The sequence below is a fragment of the Sus scrofa genome, chromosome 1, assembly GCF_000003025.6.
Source record: "Sus scrofa isolate TJ Tabasco breed Duroc chromosome 1, Sscrofa11.1, whole genome shotgun sequence".
NCBI classification, from domain to species: Eukaryota; Metazoa; Chordata; class Mammalia; order Artiodactyla; family Suidae; genus Sus; species Sus scrofa.
In genome coordinates, this window is record NC_010443.5 from 139,067,289 (window position 1) to 139,084,883 (window position 17,595).

General features: G+C 39.9%; 1 protein-coding gene across 2 annotated transcripts in view; it reads right to left on the reverse strand.

The window, feature by feature from the left end:
• CERS3 (ceramide synthase 3) overlaps positions 1 to 17,595 on the reverse strand; it is a 127,227-nt gene that overhangs the window by 39,685 nt on the left and 69,947 nt on the right. For both annotated transcript variants that reach the window (XM_005659788.2, XM_021098471.1), the window contains 5 exons: positions 16,992 to 17,049; positions 16,044 to 16,094; positions 11,860 to 11,952; positions 8,437 to 8,565; positions 4,745 to 4,851 (listed from right to left, as the gene is read on the reverse strand). In XM_005659788.2, coding sequence (XP_005659845.1) covers positions 4,745 to 4,851; positions 8,437 to 8,565; positions 11,860 to 11,952; positions 16,044 to 16,094; positions 16,992 to 17,049 — 438 coding nt within the window. The remainder of the gene's footprint in view (positions 1 to 4,744; positions 4,852 to 8,436; positions 8,566 to 11,859; positions 11,953 to 16,043; positions 16,095 to 16,991; positions 17,050 to 17,595) is intronic.

The window sequence follows — 17,595 nt, forward strand, 5'->3', positions numbered from 1 at the left end:
TCAGTGTGCCACCCCAGGAGGGCATGGAAGCCCACCTGGCCTCATCAGACCCCTGCTCTGCCCCTACCTCACCTTTTAGAACTGAGGCCCCAGGCCTTACAAGGAGAGGTACAGCCATCCTGTCCTCACTCTTGTTGCTCTCTGGGAACATCAGCTGAGCACAGCTGGGTGCCTTCAGCCTTGTCTTCTCCTAAACTGCCCTCTCTCTGATAGCCACTGCAAGGATTCGCATGGTCACCTTGCCCACAAAATTTTCATTCACATGAGGTTCTCAGAGTACCATTTTTCTAGACCAGTGAGGCCTGGATCATCAAAAGATGAAGTCCAAAGTCCTGTGAACTAGTTGTGTGGACAACAAAGTCACCACCAGCATATGTACGCTTGAGGGTAGGGAAGATTTTATTTGAGTATTATTCACAGTTGGAAATGTTTTATTTTGTCTTTTTGGAATATCCAAAAACCACAGGTCAGTATTAACATTCTTTAAATATACGAATAAAGTGGTGGACACAGACCTCTCCTCTACTGCCATCGTGAACCCCTTCCTGCAGTCTGGGCACTGCATCTCCCTCACCTGTGGAACCCTCACAATCTCTGTGGGTAAGGGGTTCAAGAATGAAGTGATAAGCCAGCACTGCCACTGAAAACCTTAGCTGAGACAATGTCTTCCTTTCAAATCAACATCCTGGACTAAATCATTATCTGCTCTTTTTATTTATGGAAGAAACTTTCAGGAGTCAGGGAGCTGACTACCTGATCTTGGGAGGGTCTTTCTAGCCTAATGACTCTCAGGTGGTATCTGTACAACATTCGAGTAGATTGTTATAGCCAATAATTCACAAAAATAGAAGCCACTGTTTTAATACAATAGTTAGGAATACAATGTGAAAAAAACATAAGCCTGAGATCTAAATGCTTTTGAAAAAAAAAGGCAAATAAATAGGGTAACCAGGCAATTAGATTAAAGCAGTTTGGCCAATGCCAATTGGAATTTCTACCCAATGTTGACAGTAACAATGTTTAGAAAATCAAGGTAATTAAATCCAGCTGACAATGAGAATCAGCTAAATACGATCCCTGGAAAGAGCAAGAGGAGAGAAGACGGGCCATAGTTGTAGGAACACAAAAGGAAACTCATGAGGGGAAAGCGAATCTGCTTGAGGCAGAGGGGAAAGGAGAAGAAAGGGGAAGACAGGTGTAATGGAAAACTCCTGTCCTTTCACTCAAGCTTCGGAGAGATTTCAGATGGGCACAACCCTAGTCAACTTTCTCCCCACCCAACCTTTCATCTCACCACAAAATGTGCAATAAAAGCACTTGAGAAGAACAGAGCAACTAGATTTCAAACTGCCTCCCACAACACTTCCAAAATGCCAGAGTCCTGAAATGGGCCTGTTGTCTGCGTGTTGTTTGGTTCATGGTGAATTCCCAACAAATCTGAACTAATGAATATCTTGAAAAGTGAGTCTGCAGAGTTACAAGTTTTAGACAGAAGGTTGAAGCCAGACTAATAACAAGGAACTGCCTTTTCCTCTTTGGCACCAAAGGATGGTTGTGTAACATATTCAGGCTGTTTAAGCCAGAGTAATACACTGCAGCAGATTCTTTCAAAAACCATGGAAAACCCATCTCTCAAACTTCCAATAGCTTGGTGACGTTTCTTTAACCTTCTAAACAGTGAGGATCAGTAACATCAACACTGAAAAATTTTTACACACAAAAAATGTTGACAATCCAGTCTGTTAATACGTTATTTGCAGCCCAACTCTCTGAAGACAGCAAACAGTGGTGCTGGCTGGCCTCTGCAGTGGGCTGGCGAATTCAGCAAAGTATCAAGGTCAGGAAAATGCCAAATGCATGTAACTAATTCTCTTTGAAATCCAGAAATGCTGGCAAAAGAATCAATTCTTAAACAGGGTTTTTAAAGTCGAGGGTGTGGGAGAAAGTAATACACCACCTTCAATCACTGACCCCCAACCCAAGGTTAGACTGTTGGTCTGTCTGTTGATTTGAGATATCATGGAAAGACCTGAGGCGAGTGCCCTTCATGGCCGAATGAGAAGTCAGCCACAGCATGGAGTTCCCATGGTGGCACAGCCAAAATGAACTGGACTAGTATCCATGAGGATGGGAGTGAGTTGGAACCCTGGCCTCGCTCAGTGGGCTAAGGATCTGGCGTTGCTGTGAGCTACAGTGCAGGTCACAGATGCAGCTTGGACCCTGCGTTGCTGTGATTGGGGTGGAGGCCGGCAACTGTAGCTCTGATTCGACCCCTAGCCTAGGAACTTCTATTTGCTGCAGGTCCAAGCTTCTCAGAGATTTCCCTGGACTGAGAGCTTTCATGGTGTGTGCTTCGAAAATATGCCCACAAAATTCTTTGAAACTACTCCCATCAGGAAGTGAAGTCTAATTTTCCTTCCCTTAAATATGAGCTGCCCTCAGTGACCTGGACCCAATGAAGAAAATGAGGCTGGAAGTGACATGCTGTGACTTCTGAAGTCGGGTTATAAAAGGAGACAAAGCGTCTGTGAAGCTCTCTCTGGAGCAGCTCATCCTGCTATCCAGCTGCTGTGCTGTGAGGAGGTCGGGCCCCTGGAGGGGCAGGGGCATGCATTCCAGCTGAGAGGCCTAGCCCAGGTCCCACCAAAAATCAGCGTCAAACAGCTCACTCCATGTGTGTTACCTCAACCACGTGAGTGAGGAAGCCTTCAGAAAAATCCCAACTCTGGCCACCATCTGACCGCGCACCTACCATATGACTATAACCATATGAGTGAAAACCATGTAGATGAGGCCAGTCAACTCCCAGAACCATAAAAGTTAACAATAATCAATAAATGTTGTTGTTTTAAGAGAGAGCCTACAAACTATGACCTGTTGGTAACATCTGGCCTGCAGCCTGTTTTTCTACAGCCAGTGCGTTAAGCTGGGTCTGGTACATTGTTAAAGGCTTATAAAAGAAACAGAACAAAACAAAACAAAGTGAAATATTCAACAGAGACCAAATATGGCCCTTAGAGCCTAAAATAGTTATCCTATGCTCTTTTATAGAAGAAGTTTGCTCACCACTGCCTTAACCCACTAAACTTTTCAGAACTTTTGTTATACAGCTCTAGATAACTCGAGCATGTGGTGCCTGTGGAAAAAAGTAAGTGTCACCAATGGGCAGATGCTGGATTGAGATCACCTGAGAGTCACACGGAAGAGCTAGAACTCAATTGCAAAGCAATACTTATTCTAAAGATAATTGTTACTGCACAATATTATAATTTCACAAACATACTTGATCCACCAAAGCAAAAGTGATGGTAATTTGAGTCATCAACCAAAAAGGGGATCTCAAACATGCATTTCAGACTTGATTCTAGATTAAACTCTGAGTTCTCAGAGACTCATTAATAATTTTAGTGGTAACAGTGGACAGTATTTATTGAGTCCTTACTATGTTCTAAGCTATTTCATATGTATGACTTCAGTTAAGCCTCATGATAGTCCCTTTGCAGATGAGAAAACTGAGGCACTGTGAAAGGATCTAACCTGTCAAGATCACACAGGTAGTAAGTGTGGAGCCAGGACTGTTTTGCTTCTGTGAAATTAATCATGGTGCTCTACTGTTCCTCTCCAGAGAACACATCTAATCATGACACCCAGTGCTGGGTTAAAGAATGCAGCTAGCTATTACTGGGAGGGCAGCACCCTTTGACCCCCTGCCCAGACTTACCTGGGTGCTAGTCAAGGGTGCTGCCCATCCTCTAGGACCTACAGCCTGGGTCTCCATCTCTTTCCTCTGGAACCTGGGACCTCCAATAGCACCAGGTTTTCTGTTAAGAGGATCTGAGAGCCCTAGACCAACCCCAAACTATAGAGAGTTTTAAGCTGTTCTTTCAAAACCATCAAAATCTTCCTCACATTTTCCTTTTCTGTCAATCAACACATGGAATATCATACTTGCTAAAGGAATGATTGTCAGTGGAGACACAATATAGGTTCTAAGCTGCCAGCCCTTGGCTAAATAAAATCAACAGACTGACCAAGACCTGATCAATACTAAATGAACATCCAAACCACTGTAGGGACAAGTAATCATGAAGAGTGAAATGAACATCAGTTTCTCCATCTGGGAAGTGGAAGCAATGAGACCTATCTTTACCACTTGTTGGGTAGACTGGTGCCAAGATGTATAAAGGGCCTAATCCAGTGTCTGGGGTTCAACTGATGGTGGTTGTAACTATTGTAACTTTAGCAAAAGAAAAAAACCTGCCTCTCCTTTATTTGTGTTTATTTATTTATTTTTGGCTGCACCCACAGGGATCAAACTTATGCCACAGTAGTGACCTGAGCCACTACAGTGACAAACACTGGATCCTTAACCTGCTGTATCACAAGGGAACTCCTTGCTTCTCTTTTAAAGAGATGATAATTGGCCAAGGACATTGCACTGAATACCTGAAAAAGCTCCTAATCACAAAGATCCACATTCATGAAATAAGACACAGAGTAAGAGCTGCTGCTTCCTGTCGGGTCACACATTCTTCATCTCCCTTTGTAACAAGCCTTTCCACCTTGGAAGGTGTGATTTTAACTATCTATAAAAACAGCCCCTTCACATTCTTCTTTCCAACTGAATGTGGCACAAATAGCTAGAGATCAGTGTAAAAAGGAAAGGGCAACACTCTGACCTGAGCGACATGTAAGGCTACCTTGAGACAATGATCAAAGGCACACATAGCACCTGTCTACTCACCAGAAGGGAAAAATGACGAGGCGGCTGATGAAAAATATGACGGAGAAGATGAAAAATAAGATGTTACAGGTCTTCTTCCACCCAGCATAAGAAAACATCTTAGCAGACTGGGAAACAAGAAAGAAATTGCAATCAGATAGGGTGATGTTAGTATACAATTTTTGAATTAAAATACTTATAAATGAAATGATGTGTGGGATTTGTGAAATCTTGGTCGGGGGTGGGCTATGGGTGGGAAATAGATGAAACGCCATTGGCAGTATCAACAACTGTTGAAGCTGGATGATGGGTCCATTGGGCCCATTATACCCTTCTCTTTATCTTGTCATATGTTTGGAATTTTCCGTAATATGATGTTTAAAAAATAGTTAGAATGACTGTAATATTACTCCTGTCTCTCACAAGCACTACACATTAGCACAAGTAACTTTAGCACACATTTTATCTGGGTATTGGCTGAATTCTTCCATGTAAGTGGGAGGAGAGCTGGACTGAAGAAAGGCTGGGATGTGAGTGTGGTCCTGGGCTGGGCTGGCACAGTGCAACCAAGGCAGCGACTTTAAGGCAGACGACATATAAGAGGTAGAGTTGGACCCAAACTTTAGGGCCTTGTCCTGGTTGAAATAAAGTTTCAAGCACTTAATTTTCCCAACTCATTTTATGCTAGCATTCATCTTGAGTAAAAAGAATTACAGAAGTTGTTGTTTAATGTGGTATTAGCAATTAATGTGGATTCTCTCATGCATTATTCAGTGGAGCCCAAGGCTGAGTGGGAGGATGCCTGGAGTTGGAAGTGAGAGGTGGGCAGGAGTTGCTGCATGTAGACCATGCCCCTAGGGAATGCGGCCTAGGCCTGCCATTTTTAGAAGTGAAATCACCCAGGAAGCTCAAGGCCTGTCTAGAATAAGAGAGGCAGAATGTTATACTTTGGGAATGGTTTACATTGTATTTTCCATACTTTCCCATATTTACCATGAGGCAAGGATATGATCAGACTATGGGGCTGGCAGGGGCCCACAAGGGAAGAGCCTCCAATGCTGAGCTAGAAGACTAGCATGCTAGATGGGCAGGACTTGGGTATGGGGAGAAAGGCCAGGAGTTTAGAGGGCATGGAACAGAGTAGGGAGCTAGTTGAAGGGGCAGAGGCAGGTCAGGGTGGGTAGAGATGTGCATAGGCATGAAGACAGTCCACTTGTGAAGGCAACATAGCACTCCTTTAGGTAAATGTACATGCAGCCTATTCTGGGCTGTGCAAAGATGGATATCAGACAGTAACTCCTCTCCTTTGCTAGGTATCAGTCAAGATACTGTTAAAGTGTTGGGTCCTGGATCCAAAATTGAGGAGGCAGAAAACTAGAGAGGGTCACAAAGATGTACAAATAAGGTACAAGGCTGCCTATGAGCAGGAATTGTAGATGCTGAGGCTTCTCTTCCTTGCAAAGAAATAGCTAAGAGGTGACCCAGGAACTATCTTGAGGACATGAAAGGTTAATAATCTTCATCTTTAGGAAGGTCTGGGGCAACAGTTGTACCATGTCTGGGTTCAATTAGAACCTGACTGAGAGGACAAACACTAGAACAAACTAGTGGAGGAATCTGTAGACTAGGCCCTCCTGGAGATGATCAAAACAGGCCTAGTGCCACTCTTTATTGCTGTCTCTCCCAACACTGATGGAAGGTACTGGCCTTGCTCACTGAACCTCAGGTTAGAGCCTGACTTGTAAATTAAGACTGATTTATGACCATTAACAGCATGAAGCTGTTCTCACAGTTTACCCATTAAGGGACCCAAGATTGACATTTCTTTTTTTTTTTTCCTTTTTTTCTATTTTGCCCACCCCACAGCATATGGGGTTTCCAGGCCACAGATTAGATCCAAGCCACAGTTGTGACCTATGCTGCAGCTGTGGCAACCTTGGATCCTCTAACCCACCGGGCTGGGTCAGGGATCAAACCTGTATTCTGGCACTGCAAAGATGCCACTGATACTGTTGTGCCACAGCAGGAACTCCTGACATTTCAATTTTCTTCTTCTTCTTCTTCTTTTTTTAACCTTAAGGACATTAGAATATTTTCAAACAGTAATGAGCTAAATTTCTCTAAATCCCTAAGGGCTGGATATGACTTCTCATGTTATAGCTGGTGATAGAAAACAAAATATTAAGTGATTTGTCCACAACATGAGACATGGGAGCTCTGTCATGTCAGTGACAGGGTGGGCAGGGACAACACAGTGCTTATTTCCAGCCCCAAATTCTAACTCCCCCTTTTAGTAACACAAGGAAGCTGTTTTTATGGTAAAGCCACACCAAAGGCAATTGAAACAGAAGTATAGAGTAGCATAAAATTTTTAAGTCATGGCCAATGTGGTCTTAATTTTCAAGCAGGGCTCCTGAGATGATCAGAGAAGGAGGTAATTGTAACAGAGATGGCTACATGCAGAAAGCAACACATGGAAAAACTGGCACAATCCTTCTTTTCCTAAGCCATTTGCTGCCTTGAAGCACATATAATAACCTTGACCTTTTGAATGTGATTTATATGTCTAATTACAACTACATACAAGAAACAAAATTCTGTACACAGCTAATATTTTTAACAGTAGCCAGTTGCTTTGAAATGGCTTCGAATGACTCTGGTTATGTCTAGAGCAGGATTTGGCAAATTATGGTTCAGCCTATGGGCTAAAGCTGGGCAGCCCTGAGTTAAGAATGGTAAGAATGGTTTTTACATGTTTAAAGGGGTGTAAGAGAAAAGATAAGAGGACTAAAAAAGAGTATATGATAAGAAATCCTATGAGGCCCATAAAGCTAGATTCAATACCTGACTCTTTACCAAAAAGTTTGCTGAACCCTGATCCAGAAGAATAAAAGTCCTATTAAGTTAAATTAAATTTCTTCCATATCAACTTACATTCAATTATCAGCCCTTTAAGAGGCAATCCTGAATGTAAATGGGCTTGCACCATTTCCCCAGCTGCATTACACATGGGTATCTAAATGATGAACTAAGTGGCTCTGAGAAAACTACAGCAGAAAAGCTGGCCCTTTGAAGGACTCACTGCCTCAGGGCAAACAGGAAACAATACATGACAGAAACATATACAAAAAACAATCCTAATTTTGCTTTGTTCCTCATATTTTGTGTGGCTCAGGACTAGGAAGAGTCTTGTTTTAATGTCCCCTGCTCTGAAACATCCCTTCCTTAGAAACTAAATGTCATTTAAATAAACATCAGCTTTCATTCCTTAAAGCTGGAGGAGGATCCTTGCAGGGCAGTGCAAGCATTCAGTGCTATTTAGCTTTGGCTTGAGGGAATATATGGTGCCGCCCAACATTAAAAATCTACCACGCCATAGGCCAAGTTTTCCTTGTAAAAAATTAGAGTTCATTCCTCCTTCAGATACCTCAGCTTACTTCCTAAGCTGCTATCTGCATGCAACTTGCATAAGTGGAATCTCACAAAGTAACCTCTCTCATGAGGACTATGGAGAAAGAAGCTTAGAAACTAAAAACTGAAAGCTTTCCTTTCTTTGAGCTTGAAGGGTCTTGGGACCTAGAGACATCTGCAGACTTTGGGTGTTTTCAGGATAGAGAGCTCTGCTAAATTGCTCACAGACAATTCTTCCTGTGAGGAGTCACAGAAACCCAGGACATGGTATTGTTATTTAGCTTTTTAATGGCAACATTTACCTCCAGCCACATGTCGGCCACGTCGTGTACGACCATGACGAGGGTCCCACTGCGAATATAATTAGCACACCAAGAGAAGCTCATCAAACTAATAGCAGCCAGGTGGTGGATGACATGAGCTAGAAAATCCTACATAATGAGGGGAAATGGAAATCATTATGCAAATGCATTTATTTTCCAATCACTGAAAGAGATAATAATAATAATAACAATAATATAAGAACTAATAACTGTCACTGGCATATTTTGAAATTTGTAAAATGCCTTCACTTTAATTATTAAACACAATCCTTGTGAGGCAGATAGAACAAGTGTTATCCTCATGGATGAAATCACTTAACTTTGAGGTAGTATTAAATATCTGAGATAGTATATAAACATCTAAGACCTAAATATCTGCTGTTCTTCCCACTGCCCTACACTGGATATATGCACATGCACACACACACACAAACAAGATATATGTGTACATTTACACTGGATTCTCCAAGACAGATATAATTAAACTATACATTCATCAAAATAAGAGTTACTGCATATGAAATAACTAACAAATGAAAGTGGAATAACTATATTAGCAAATATAATTCACATCCACTAGGATAGCTATAATAAAAAAAAGACAGTAACAAGTGTTGGCTAGGATGTGGAGAAATTGGAACTCTTACACATTGCTTGTAGGAATGTAAAATGGCATGGCTGCTTTGTTAAACAGTCCAAAAGTTGATACACAGAATTCCTACATAGCCCAGCAATTCTACTCCTAGGTGAGAAATAAAAATACATACCTGAGAAAAATAAAAATATAGGTTCCTGCAGAAATTTATACACCAATGCTCATAGTAGCATTATTCATAATATCCAAAAGTATGGAAACATCCCAAATATCCATCAATTGCTAAATGGATAAACAAAATGTAGTATATCCATATAATGGAATATTATTCATCAAAAAAAAGGAACAAAGCACAGAAACAGGCTATAACACGGATGAACCTTGAAAACATTATGCTAAGTGAAAGAAGCCAGATACAAAAAACCACATATTATACAATTCCATTTATATGAAATATCCAGAAGAGGCAAATCCATAAAGACAGAAAGTAGATTAGCAGTTGCCCAGGGCTGTGGAGGTTAGGAGAAATGGGGAGTGACTGCTAAAGGTACAGAATTTCTATTTGAGGTGAACCATGGTGATGACTGCAGAATTCTGTGAAAATACTCAAAACCACTGCAGTATGCACTTTACACAGATGAACTGTATGGTATGTGACTATCATGATTAAAATGTTTAAAAACGCTTAAAGATTTCAGTTTCCTTGTAGCCAAAATAAAAGAGCAAATGTGATAATAATAACAGCCCAATTTACTGAGTACTTACTGCACAACAGAAAGTGCTTTGTATGGATTAATTTGTTGAATCCTCACAATCAGAGGATACAGGACTACTTTTAGCTTCACTTGAAAGACGAGGATATAGGGAAGACAACCAGCTAGTTTGAGAAGTTACTGACTAATAAAGCCAGAGATCCAAACTTAGGCAATCTAACTCCAGAGCCTATGCTTTACCCAACTCCTAACTGTTTCATGTCTCTGAAGATATGTATTTACAAATATATGATATACATCTACATTTAACTTTTGAAAAGATACCCAATGCACCTGTATATAATAAAAGAGAAACCAACCACTGAAAAAACATCAAAAGATCAAAAGTGGAAAAAAGACAGGATCATTATAGGATCAATCTACTGAGTATAACTATGAAGGCCTTATAAATAATGATTATGTTCAATTTTATCCCTTGAGAAAAATGACTCTTTCAATTGAAATTTAATATAGTCTTTGCTTAAAGTTAATAAGGGTTAATTTCTAGCTTTATTAAGTTTTCTGAAAAAAGAGATCCTTTTGATAGGGATGGAGGAGGCAGAGGTAGTTGTAGAAGTCCCAATAAAGGATCATAGATAGGGAAATCTAGTGGACTTTGGGAGATCACTGTAAATTAATAAATTGCTCAAAAAAGCCATCAGAACAAGGCAGGCTTGCTCACTAGTGGAAGCATGAGAACTGCCTCAGGTCATTGGGTGGGGGATGGGAAGAGGCCTGCATTCAGATTCAGACCATGGGCAGGAGTTTGAGGACTGCCCTTCTGCTAATCTGAACACACACCTTACCAATACCAAGGAGGAGCTACTACTCCCAGAAAGGAAGAGGCGGTCTTTTCCAAGCCCCATTCCCCTTGGATGATAAAACTATAGCCCACTGGGTCCTCAGGCAGAGCTTCCTTGCCTTCCTGCTTGCACTTCTCACAGCATCCTAATAGATCTATTTCTTGCCTATTATTTCTTAACTTCAGTAAGTCCTGACATTGGGTGAATGCTAATTTAAAACGTGAGTTCAAGTCCCAATCTGGGTTTAAGCTGGGTTTGAGTCCCAGCCTGTGCTTTGAAGTCCCTACCTGTGTTCTGGCTAGGTTCAGGCCCTAAGTGCTGTCAGTTTCACTTTCTATCAGATTTTTCCATAGTTTGTTCTTATGCTTTACTCTATAAGTTTAAGATTTCCAGCTGAGTGCAGATGACTGGGCCCTTTAGTAATGAATAACGTACACTACCACTCACTCAAACATCATTTAGTCAAGCCAACTTGGTTTTATCTCCTTAATACTGAATTCAACTTAATTTCATTTATCAAATTTTGCTACAAACTGACCTTTTATAGAGTAGCATATGCAAAAGCATCTTTCATTTGGTCTGTACTGCTAATGTATATGATGAAACCTGTGATTGCACTGAGTATCTAACAGGATTTTCTTACCAGCAAACAGGAGTCACTAACAACCAACCAACCAAACAGTTCCTAAAATAACTCACTTTGTGCCCTCAGGGGAGGCATTTAGGATGCCAGAGACTCAGTTTCTCTGTAAATAAAGTAAAGCTAATAGTGCCTGAAGCAATGTTTCCTAACAAGGATCTTGGATGAATTAAGGAAAAACTGTTTTCCAAGTCATTGAATACATCAAAAGATTTATATAAAGTGGTTTATAAATAACTAAAAGATGTGGTTGTAGAATTAAGACTACTAGCACTTTTCTTCTTTGCACTGAAGAACACTAAATTCCCAAACCAAGAAAGAAACTGACACATAAAGGAAAGCTCTTATGGAACAAGAATGGACCTTCCAAATTAAGTTTCTATACTGTTTCACTACAAATACTTACCAAGGCACCAAAGCATGAGCACATCTGCACTATCCTATGTGCTATAAAAAGCAAAAAAAAAAAAAAAAAAAAAAAAAAAAAAAAAAAAGCCGTAAACTAGAACTAAACACACACAAATATTCAATTTGAAGATTAGGATTTGGGGTAGAAGAATAAAAATTTTTGGAAAAAAATGGATAAAGTGGCTTTATAAATAAGATACTTACCTTCCTCTTGATATCAGAGCCAAGGCTAAATAAGAGAGACCAATAAAAACTCATCTCCAAAATGTAGTACCAGTACTGGGATGGCAGCAAGGGCTGAGAAAAACAAAAGTATTCACTTCTTTACCATTAACATATAAACAAGTCATTTTAAGGATAAAAATATTGTTTATACCTATTTATATTCCACAAAATTCTCCCAATAGTGCTTTAGATTTCAACTTCTGAGAAAGAATCAGAGACAATATTTTGAGGCATTTTATTTCTAAAAAGGGAGACAAGAATTCCAAAATCAAGTTACGTATTTGTTTAAAATTTAATAGAACTACAATAGGTGTAACTGCATTCTTTTAGTTGATTGAGAGTAAAATTAGAAAAAAAAAACCCTCAAAAATCTTTACTTCAGAATAGTGGAAAAGCTGTTCAGCTGGTTCCAGAAAATACCTTGTATTAATTTTGCCTGAATATTACTCAAATCTGATGTCCTAATCTCTTTTCTGGTGACAAGCTGATGATCCAAAGTATCCCATTATAAAATGGAACAATAATAAAATGTATACAATTATTTAAGTACTCTAAAAATGTCTCCAAAAAAAAAAAAAAAGAGAGAGAGAATGAAATTTCCACAGCTAGAATGTTTAAAAATAATTTTACAGTAGGGGGCAGTGTACTTATTTTAGCTAAGCATTATATTACTTGGTGTGACGGGTTGTAAACTTAATGCCCTCAGTGAATCTCACCTCTTCATAGTCATGTCCCTAAACCGTCTCCTCCCACATGACCAGGAACTTGATCTTGGGCTTTGGTCAAGGGGACATAGCAAATATGATTCAATCAGAGACTTCATAAGCACCAAGTAAGAGAGCTGAGCTATCCTGCTGGAGGCCACAAAATAGAGAATCAAGGGTCCACTGCCAAAAATATGAATGAGGGCTCCAGAGACATGTGCTATCCCCTAGCTGGCCTGTCAACTGACTGAAGATGCATGAATGAACTCAGATGACACCACACAGAACAGAACTGCTTGGCTGAGCCCCACACAGATTGCTAACCCAAATCATGGGCAGATAAATGGTGGTTATTTTAAGGCGTTAAGTTTTGAGGATGATTTGTTATACACCAGCAGATAACTCATACACATGAGAAGTGAAGAGTAAGGCTAGCATGTTGAAAGGAATATTTTCCTGTTCAACTCATCTTCCTTGATAAGGCCATAAAAGAATGAAATAGAGTTTCTGCTTTATTCTATGACAAACAAGCCTGAATGAGACTAACCCTCCTAGTGAGAACTCCTAAAAATTGGATAAATACAGAAAGAAATATCAGTTTGAAGACATCAGAGAACACCAAGGCATCCAGAACCTGTGAGGCCAAGATTTCAGAGAGAAGAAAAATGCATTAAATGGAATCCTTTATTTACAATGCATTCTCAATTCAAGAAGTACTACAGACTGTATGCAGGATAAATTCAGAGCAAACCACACCTAGATATATCATAAAGTCTGCATTTGCCAGTTTATAAGAGTTTATGAGTACTCCAGAGCCCAGAGACTAAGTAGAAGAAGAAGGACTTTCGGCAATCACACAGTGCTAGGAAGCAAACTGGTGTTCTGTGCCAGCCAGGCGAAAAGAGTCCTGGTAGATACTATAATCTTTTATTTAAAATCACTGTAGGAGAGTGCACTAGGAATATGGGTGAGTTATAAAGAAACCTGCCCTCACAAAGGCTAGAGTCCACCTAAAATGAGCTCAATCACAGATGTAATTTAAGGTTATCTCTACTCTAACTGCTTAATACAAGTGAAAGTCAGTCCTCTCAGGAGGTGGATAATATCATTTCTAAGCATAACTTTTCATATGTAATGCCTGTCATTCAATCAAATGCTATCAAGCACAAGGAGACAGGAATAAGAAAGAGAACAGATCCACCAGGTAATCTAGATATTTGATTTAAAATAACTTTAAAAACCTATGAGGGAGTTCCCTTCATGGCTTAGCAGTTAACAAACCTAACTAGGATCCATGAGGACACGGGTTCAATCCCTGGCCTCGCTCAGGGGGTTAAGGATCCAGTGCTGCCGTGAGCTATGGCGTAGGTTGCAGACACAGCTTGGATCTGGGGTTGATATGGCTGTGCTGTAGGCCAGCGGCTGCAACTCCAATTTGACCCCTAGCCTGGGAACCTCCATATGCCACAAATGTAGCCCTAAAAAGCAAATTAATGATAATAATAAAACTTATGAGTTTTTAAATGATGTGAATTTTCAGTACAAAACTGGAATCCATAAAAAATAAATAAGTGAAAATTTGACAACTTAAAAGTACAATAACTAAAGTTGAGAACACAAAAGATGTGTTTAAGATCAGATTAGCAATATGTTTAAGAGTAGTACTGCTGAAAAAAGTACTAGTGAACTGGTGGACATGAAAGTGGAAAATATCCAGAACTGTGGAGGGTCTGAGATGTTACCCTACTTGTAAGTTAGCTTGCCACAGTTTCATGAATGCTGTAGGAGATATGAGATTCTTGGGTCAGAGATAAAGGATAGTTTACTGTTCACTTGTACAGTTGCCAGAGTATCACTATTTGGGCCAGTTCTCTCATCCCAATTTCCCTGGTTAAGCGAAGAGGATCAGGTAACACCTGCACATGAAGTGTGTTTTGTAACCAGGGAGGAACCCTGAGCCAGGGAACCTCAATCTTTCCTACTGGATAGTAATGTGCATATCCTTTGTTCCAGAGGAGACACTATCTTTACCTTCCAAGGTTCTCTGTCACACAAACATCCTTGAAAAGACAGTATGAAACAAAAGTCAGTCCTGTTTCACCTCATATGACATGCAGAAACACAAGTGATACGTATCCCAGTAGATTGAAGCAGTGAGGCAAGAGGATGGAAAATATTAGAAAAAGCATAAGAGAGCTATAGGACATAGTGTAAAAGTCTGGCACATCATCACACTCGTGATTGGAATTGCAAAAAGAGAGAGGAGAGAGAAAAGAACAAATGCAATGGTTAAGAATTTTCCAAAACAGACTGAAGACATCAAGCCACAGATTCAAGAAGTACTATGGACAATAAGCAAGATAAATTCAAAGCAAAACCACTTTTATGCATATTATATTAAAACTGCTGAAAGATGAATACAAAATTTTAAAATCAGAGAAAAAAGACACTGTTCAAAGAAGCAAAATATAAAATGGACAACTGAATTCTTAAAGAAACTAAGGAGATCCAGAAGACAGTGGGATGATTTCTTTAAAGTGCTGAAGGAAAATAACTACTAACCTAGAGTTCTATGCCTCACAAAAATAACTTTTAAAAAAGAAGGTAAAATGTTAACATTTCCAGACAAGCAAAACAAAGGGGCTTCTTCAGCCAGAAGGATCATAATCCTGGAAGGAAGTATGGAAATACAGACGCCAGGAACAGTATGGAAAGGGCAATTTGACTGACTTACACATCAATTATAACAGTGACCTGTAGGGCTTTAAACATTTGAACGAGGGGATAGGAACAGTCTGATGACCTTTTAATGACTGGAAGGAAGTAAGAACATTAATTTGTATTAGACTCTAGTAATTGAAGGATGTGTATGGTAATCGCTAGGATAATTTCTAAAAGAATAAAAACATGTATAACTGAAAAGCTAATATAAAGGAAGAAATAGAATAATTTTTTAAAACTTCACTGTTCCATTAAAAAGAAGAGAGTACCAGAAAAGGAAATGTAGGGAGTTCCCACTGTGGTGTAGTGGGGTAAGGATCTGGCATTATCTCTGAGGTGGCAAAGGTTTGATCCCTGGCCTGGAGCAGTGGGTTAAGGATCTGGCATTGCCTCAGCTGTGGCCTAGGTCACAGATGCGTTTTGGATTCAACCCCTGGACCAGGATTGTCCATGTGCTGTGGGTGCAGCTGAAAAAGGCGGGAAAAAAAAAAAAAAAAAGCAAATACAACAGGTGGTACCAGTACAAAATAAACAGGAAGATGGTAAATGTAAACTCAAATACATAATTATATTGACCACAAAGTAAAGGAATGAGACAAGTGATGAGTAAAGAACAAGGATGAGTAAGCTCTGGTAGAGGAAGTAGGAAAGGACTCAGACCTAACTCCAGGTGGCAGGTGGGTGGGGCCCAGGGGCTCCCTGCTGAAGCAGGTTAAGGATGACAGCAGAGGGACTTACCTGTCTGGGGTAGCCATTCCAAACCTCCCACAGGTCATATGCCCAAGGTTTCTGAAACAACAACCAACCAAGAGAAAGAAAAGTTTGTCAGAGTCAAAGGCTGATTTCAGCAGAGATAAGCCCTCCCGGGCACGGAAGGGACATGTGCACAGTAACACGCACTTTCCTCTCATTCTTATTGCCCCTCCGTGGTCCTAAACATGTTCCTAAACACCACACTGTGACATGCATGGTTCCTAGTGAAGCTGGGACCGATTAACAGTCCTGTCTCACAGAGGAAATTATTTCAAACAAGTGCCTCTCCTAATAAAATTATGCCTGAACCAATTAGATTACTGCTTCCATAGCAATAAAATATCTCAAGAGAAACCTTGAAAGAATCTTGAGAGACATCTCTAAAAGGAAGTTATCTTTTTTCTGTGAACAATTTACTATTAAGATTATACATCACTTAATGAGGCAATTATTTAATAATATTTAAACAGACAATTCAAAGGGAATATGCTAAGAAGAGATTTGATTTCTGATGGGCAAGTAATGACAGTCTTTGTAAACAAGTGACCTTCAATATGGGACTGGATGGAATTTGACAGGTAGAGAAATTTTGGAAGGGCAAGACATTTCTGGCAAAGGAGTAAAATATGCTAAGCTCCTAAAGTGCAGATGTACCAGGTACATTCAGTGGATTGTCAGTGATCCAGTTTAGTGAGTGCATGGGTTGCATGAGTGGAGACAGGAAGAAATCAGGTTTAAAAATTAATTTTACAAAGGCAAAGCTTCATGAAGGCTTTGAAAGACAGACTTAAGTTGCTATTTCTCTGCATCAGAATGAGGAGAGGTTTAAAAGCTGGTTATCTTATTGAAACTATTATACCCCAAGGAATTCACAGCAGGAATTTTAAAAATTAAAGACAAATTCCAATCAAAGATATCAGAAAGACAACTTACATCATAAAGAAATGCAATTCCAGCAACAGAAATCATTAAGTAAAATGCAAATCGCCAGCTGCCAAAAGAAAGAAAATCTTGTAAAGGCAATTGACATCTGAGGATAAAAACACGTGGTGTAATGATGTGGAAAGAATGCACATTTTAGAGTCGGAAAAATCTAAGTTGACATCCTGATTCTGCCACTTGTTAGAGGGTACAAGTTCAGGTAAGTCACTTAACTCAGGGAGCCTTAATTTCTTCATTAATAAAATAGAAATAGGAATAGCAAAACTTACCGCAAAATGTAAAAAGGGGAGTTCCCATCGTGGCTCAGCAGAAACCATGAGGATGCAGGTTTGATCCCTGGACTCACTCAGCGGTTAAGGATCCAGCATTGCTGTGAGCTGCTGTGTAGGTCGCAGACACGGCTCGGATCCTGCGTTGCCGTGGCTGTGGTGTAGGCCAGCAGCCATAGTCCAGTTCAACCCCTAGCCTGGATACCTCCATATGCTGCGGGTGTGGTCCTAAAAAGACCAAAAAAATGTAAAAAATATTGAAAATAATTTTTGAAAACTATTGATGCTAATATCTGGTATGAAGTAAGCAACAATAAATAATAGGT